The following is a 6,340-nucleotide window of genomic DNA, read 5'->3' on the forward strand; positions in this document are numbered from 1 at the left end:
AGATGCTTTGATTGAACAAAGTTGTATCTTTTATTTGTAATTTTTTACACAAAAAAACATATATTATTGAGAGAAAAACCCAGTTCCTTAGACGGGATCTGGCTACAATTGTTCATTTTATGAACTGAAACACCAAGTCGAATCAGCCATGAACGGCACAGGGCCAACGCTCTTCAAACGGTGAGCGACTGTGGAAGTTCATTTCTGCACATAATAAAATTATGAGTTTAAAACATACATATAGCATTCAAACACATTATTAAGATGCACTAAGTTCATTAAAAATTATACTATCGATTTTAAACTTAGATTTTAAGCTCAGAATTATGATATACAGAGTTTAAAAAAAGACGAAATTAGTATTGACAATTTTGACATTCAGTCACTAGTTTGGGGTTTGAAATCATTTAGATTTTCAAAGTTATGAAAATCAGTTTGATTTTCAACTCATAATTTCAATTTATGACGTAATATTGTTATATATTGTGATTATTATGAGACTAAAATCTTAAAGTTTCAAGTCATTTAAACGAGACCCAGTCCTAATTCTGTTTTACAAAATTAAACTGACAACTAAATATATAAAAAAAGCACATTTCTGTGTGCATTTATTATAATTGCTTCATACATTGGCTTGGCAAGTCTGGTGGTATAATTTGCAACAAAAAAAATAAATAAATAAACAAAAATTTTCCGATGTAATTAAGTGCCCCTATACTACAGGAATATATCTCTTCACTAAATCGGAAATCAAATTTCATTATTACTAATTTTTGTGTCTGTGCTACACGTTTTTCAATTAGTAGATAGCAGTCATTGCTAGCTTAAAAGTTACACCAAAACAATTTGATTTTCAAATAGAATAAGATATCTTAAGTTTTGTGTGTGGAGTTTACTTTATGTGAGACACTTTAATTTGCATTAACATAATAATTAGCAGCAGTTTGTTTCATAAGCCAAATTGTGTCTTAATACTTTCTGCTTTTCAAGCGAGACTTTACGATTAAAAAGGCGGTTTTCATTTAACTTTGATTATTTTACCCTCATCTTAGACTCGCAGGTTGGTTTTACACACAAATCTTAAATTTACGAAGATGACAGCTCTAGATTTCATCTTTCCCATAAATAACTAGTAATTCTTAATGTTATCATATAGTTTGGCTTATCGTTGTTTAATTATACTATCTCCTTCAGAACGGAACACAGCCTAACAGGCTAAATTCAGGACAAATTTTTCTAGTGACGTTAGGGGTTCAGGGTTGACAGTCTGCCGTGGTAGTGTGGCGGCTAAGCTAACTGAATCCTTCGCTACATGTGGAGGGTAGAACGGGAGGCATCCCTGACCCTTACTCTGCTAAATTTCTTAACTTGTACCCCAGACAACGCCTAAGTCAAGCCTAATATCAAACAGGGATAATATCTGTGTAAAATGAAAGGGTGAGTCTAAGCTTTTTGAGTCACGAATATGTAGCTTAGCGCGACTAAAGTTTTTCATGCCTGTCTTTTTTTTCTTAAAAAAAAAAAAGAGACAGGCATGGGGGACGACGACGCAAACTAGCCAACTAAGCTGAATCTATACAAGTGTATGGGGGATATGAACGACAAGACAGCTAGTGAAACTGCTCTGTTGCGGTTGTTTTTATCTTAAGCCGCTTTTCTGTTCGTCCACACCGCTAATATGCTAAGCTAACCAGTTAGGTGCTACTAGTGGGAGGCTGAGTCAGGGAAGCCTCAAAAGCGAAGCGAAGCTAAAAAGACAGAACGGGAATATCCTGATTTTCTATGGTTGCTGCGTCCTTCTACTTTACAAAAGCAGACAAATCACTGAACTGGTTATTGGTATTAACTGTACTAAATGCGTGTTCTAGTTGGACAGTCACCAGTACGTTAACCCAACTTCAGCTTTTTTAGTGTAACTCGATCTGTCAAAGTAACAGGAATGAAGTTTGCATTTACATATTGTGCTGCTCTTAATTGTACCATTTGTGGCTACATTTTCAAATGACACATGGACAAATTACGCTAAGCCTTGATAATTAGGAAGACTGGATTAAATAAATGTTATTGAACATTCCTGTGAATAACACACGTGACACGAGACCCTTTCTGCACTTGCAGAGGTCCTATAAATACTACAGTGGAACCTTTACAGAGAGACAGTTCTGGGTTAGAGTCTTCTGCTCATTAAGCAAACCTTGGAACCTTGATGTAATATATGCGATTCTAAATGAAGCTACCAGTCGAAATTTACTGTAAAAATCAAAACTACTCACTGTAGATGTAATTTGTCACCTGTAACACAACATATTTCTGTCCATTTTTAAATGTTGTTATAAATCAAGATACAAATATTCTCTCCCAAGTACAATTTTCTGTCCACACACACTTTATCAACATTACTTAAGTTTGCAGATCACAGTTCTTTTCTTAGCATTCTTTTTACCCCTTTATTAGTATGTTTTAAGTAAAATACTCAACAAATATTTGGAAGCATATCTGTATTTTAAAATTAATTATACCGAGTCCAGCCAGAGAGGGTTAACAGAATACTTTAGGTACTCAGAAGGGAAGAAAGAAATTGAGTTGCATAATCATGTCGCTTCAAATTATGTCTTTTGTGGGTTTGATCTATATAGCAAAAATGTAAGACACAATCCTGCTACATGTACCTCTGTCAGCTATTTGACCGTCTTGCTCTTGTTCCAGTAGCCGGATCGAGCTGGGGGATGTTACGCCTCACAACATTAAGCAGCTGAAACGCCTGAACCAAGTCATCTTCCCTGTCAGCTACAACGACAAATTTTATAAAGATGTGCTGGAAGTTGGAGAGCTCGCAAAGCTAGGTAAGATATATCTCAGCAGGTTGTCAGTAGGCAGTAGCTTAAAATCACCCTCTCCATAAAGCTTGTCAGCAGAAGAAAAGCATGAAGTGCATTCAAATGTTTTCTGGTAGTCGGTTGTGGACATTAGAAAACCCAGTGGACTAACACCAGCGGATGACCATCACTGATGGGGAAATTCCCTCTGGACTTGGAGCAAACATGGTTTCTGGGTCTCTCCACTCTTTATCCAGACTCTGGGACCTTGATTTCCAAATAAGATGCTACATTTTCTTCCAACGCCTTTTCCTTTCACTAAACTTTCTATGAATACACTTGGACACAGCAACCCGTGAACAACCAGCTTGTTCTACAATAACATTTTGTGCTTACCTTTCTTGTGGATGGGTGTTGGTGGCTGTCTTCTGGACATCTGTCCAGTCAGCAGTCTTCCCCATGACTCCCCATGTAGCCCACTGACCCCTGAGTGAGAGGCCATTTAAAAGCTCAAGAAACCTTTGTGGGGATTTGAGTGAATTAACTGATTAGGGAGCAGTGGGGAGTAGCTTAAAATCACTACTGCCATGAGTTCTCTCTGTTTAACTTTTTCACAATTTGAAACATTTCTGACACTGAATTTTGGGTTTTCATTATATTTAAGCCACAACCATCAAAATTGCAAGAAATAAACATTTCAAATATATCAACATGTGTAATGAGTTTCACTTTCTGAAGTGACTGACAAAAAATATTAAACCTTTTCACAATGTTGTACATTTTTGAGACGTATCTGCATAACTTCCTAAATGCATACTGTTTAGTGTCCATGCCTGAGGCAGTAGAGTAGATTATGGACGTTAGGTTAAATGTATATCGTAATATAGTAGTAATCCTTACTTTTTTGTCTTCATGAATGTGTTTTCCTGCCTATTAATATAGTATTAACATTATTTTTGGGTTTTCTTTGCCTTGCAGCATACTTCAATGACATTGCAGTGGGGGCTGTGTGCTGCAGAGTGGATCACTCTCAGAACCAGAAGAGGCTGTATATCATGACCCTTGGGTGTTTAGCACCCTACCGTAGACTTGGAATTGGTAAGAGGCTCCATTCATGTGTAAATGCTGCTGTGACTCATTTTGGTTTTCTGTATCGTTTTTGTAAATTTGAATTTTATGATTTTATACTAGGCACAAAGATGCTCAATCATGTGCTAACCATCTGCGAGAAGGATGGCACTTTTGACAACATTTACCTGTAAGTGTCTTAACGCAGGAGAAGTTGAGGGTGTTTGTGATGTTTGACGTTTAAATGTTTTTGACTGAGGATAGATGTACAAGGGATTTGACTGTCTTTAGTTCTTCTTGTATTTGGTCTAAAGTGTTATTCCTTTCACAGGGATTGAAGCGTAATTAAAAAACAGATTCCTCCAAATGTGCTAACTGCATCTTTCTCATTCCACAGTCATGTGCAGATCAGCAATGAGTCAGCTATCGACTTCTATCAGAAATTTGGCTTTGAGATAATCGAAACAAAAAAGAATTACTACAAGAGGATAGAACCTGCAGATGCCCATGTGTTGCAGAAGAGCCTGCGCAGTCCATGTGCGCCACCCAGTGGGGAGCTTCAGAAAGTAGAGTAGGGGCGCACACAGCTTTTTTGGGGGGAACAAAGAAAAGCATGTGTGCCCATCGACGCAGAAACAGAACTGTGACAGATGCCCCACGGTCAACACATCCAACAGTTTCTTCAAAAGGATGCTAGAAAGAGAAAACAATTTTCCAGTATAAAAATTGCTGCATTTTTTTTGCAAAGGTGATTTTTTATTTTATTTTTATTTTTTTATTTTATTGTTCCCCATTATTACATGCGGTTATTTGAAAAGTGACATAAAACTCTTGTTATCCATAAATTGGTTTCCAACGTCGAAATGCCAACACTGAACATTAGTAGACACAGTGACGGGGGATGGTGTTCTGTTTGCTAAATCGTTCCGTTTGTGTTTGAGTTGTTTTTATGCGGTTATCAAACCTGATGGGGACATATCTATATTTTTGGAAAAAAGGAAGCGGTGAAAATGTTTGCCAGACCATCACTTAGCTGGTCAATTTGGAGTGTTAGCTGGAGCTGATCCGTTGAACAGATGAGACCGTTCTCTCGCTCTACCTGAACCCTGGGATTCACGGGAAGTGAACAAGACCAGTTTGTTCATGCATCCGGATGGGAGGAGCAGAAATGTTTCCCCTCAGCACGGACACGGGGGAGGCTGAATGGTTTGGTTGTGGTGGAAAGATGTTGGCACCACTCTTGATTTCCAGAGAACTTTATTCTCTAGGTTTTTAATTTAATTCCCCTAAACTTTTTTTTTTTCTTCACACTTACACAGCAAACGGCTCAGAGGTTCCCCTGGGTGTAAGACATAAAATTAGAAATGCTTAGGTTGAGGGGGGGGGGAGCCAAACAAGAAGTCCCAGTATTGGAGAGGTTCTGATAGGTACATCCCCTCTCATTGACTTGCAGGGGATGTATCAGTAATTGACTAAATGGATTTGATTTGGCATTAGTAAATTTATTTGCTTAAGGTGGGTAAATATTGATTTCTTGAACACCTTTGGCTCCCAGTGTACTGACCTTACAAATAGCGATTTCTTCAAACTTAGGAAGTTTTTGTTATTGCACCCTCATGAGTTTTTATGCCGTTCTTACGGTTTGGAGGTTTTGGTTGGATATAGATTCTTAACCCAGAAGAAGCTCTGACCCTGTGCATGCAAGGAGAGTTTTTCTCTCAACTGTAGTATACGCATGTTTTTGCTTTCTTTGAAAAATTTTATCTTTTCTGGAGCTCTATATTGTAAGACTTTTTAACGTCTAAATAAAGGAATTACTATTTGCAGTAAAGTTTTATTTTTTTCTCAGCTTGGTCAATTTCCTTTGCTTTGCAAATTGGATGCACCTCAGATCGATTTACAGATCATTGCAGAAGTGTTCTGTCTACACAGTTATGCAGTGTGGAAGAAAAAATGTACTCAAAAATCTAAAAAAACAACAACTTGGTGACAGGAAGTAAAATTTGAGCTGATATGGCTTTCCGAAATGGACAATGACCCAAAGTGCCATAATGAGAATAGAGTCCATATTTTGTAACAAAGTCCTGATATCTGTCTGGTGTGTGAGCATAGCAGCCTACAACCAAAACTGACTGTTAAACCAGTTCCATCTGGAGGAATGAGCTAGAATCCAGCAAACTTGTGAGAAGCTTGTGGAAGGAAACCTAGAACGTTTGAAAATACATGTACACTTATAAATAAATATGACATGGGATTTAACTAATAGAAATGATTTTGATAATTTGAACTGATCTAAAACTAGTTCGGTCCATTTAAATTCAGATAATAAAAAGTGTCTTAATTTGGTAAAAGTGTGCTTTCAACTGTAATATAGGAATTTGAAAAAGTATTTCCCCTCATACATATCTACAACTTTTTCGTAGCGTAGTATTTATGATATAAAATGCATATATATA

At 37.1% G+C, this 6,340-nt stretch overlaps 1 protein-coding gene across 3 annotated transcripts; it reads left to right on the forward strand.

Annotated features, from left to right (window-relative positions):
* The first annotated feature begins 1,245 nt into the window (after positions 1–1,245).
* naa50 (N-alpha-acetyltransferase 50, NatE catalytic subunit) lies at positions 1,246–5,721 on the forward strand. 3 transcript variants are annotated; one of them, XM_008396316.2, is made up of 5 exons: positions 1,246–1,437; positions 2,710–2,843; positions 3,795–3,914; positions 4,008–4,074; positions 4,282–5,721. In XM_008396316.2, exons 1-5 carry the CDS (start codon positions 1,430–1,432, stop codon positions 4,457–4,459), a joined length of 507 nt encoding a protein of 168 aa, XP_008394538.1. In that variant the 5' UTR covers positions 1,246–1,429; the 3' UTR covers positions 4,460–5,721. The 3 variants fall into 3 exon arrangements, with proteins under 3 accessions (XP_008394538.1, XP_008394537.1, XP_008394540.1); XM_008396315.2 differs by having other exon boundaries at positions 1,247–1,437; positions 2,707–2,843; XM_008396318.2 differs by lacking the exon at positions 1,246–1,437 and adding an exon at positions 1,599–1,944 and having other exon boundaries at positions 2,707–2,843.
* Positions 5,722–6,340: the final 619 nt, after the last annotated feature.

The sequence above is a fragment of the Poecilia reticulata genome, linkage group LG20 (genome assembly GCF_000633615.1).
Source record: "Poecilia reticulata strain Guanapo linkage group LG20, Guppy_female_1.0+MT, whole genome shotgun sequence".
Lineage (NCBI taxonomy): Eukaryota > Metazoa > Chordata > Actinopteri > Cyprinodontiformes > Poeciliidae > Poecilia > Poecilia reticulata.

Bases quoted from the DNA above. Each gene is read 5' to 3' on its own strand.
- naa50 (XM_008396315.2), top strand. The intron at 3,915-4,007 runs GTAAGAGGCTCC...ATTTTATACTAG, and splicing joins CTACCGTAGACTTGGAATTG to GCACAAAGATGCTCAATCAT. The intron at 4,075-4,281 runs GTAAGTGTCTTA...CTCATTCCACAG, and splicing joins ACTTTTGACAACATTTACCT to TCATGTGCAGATCAGCAATG.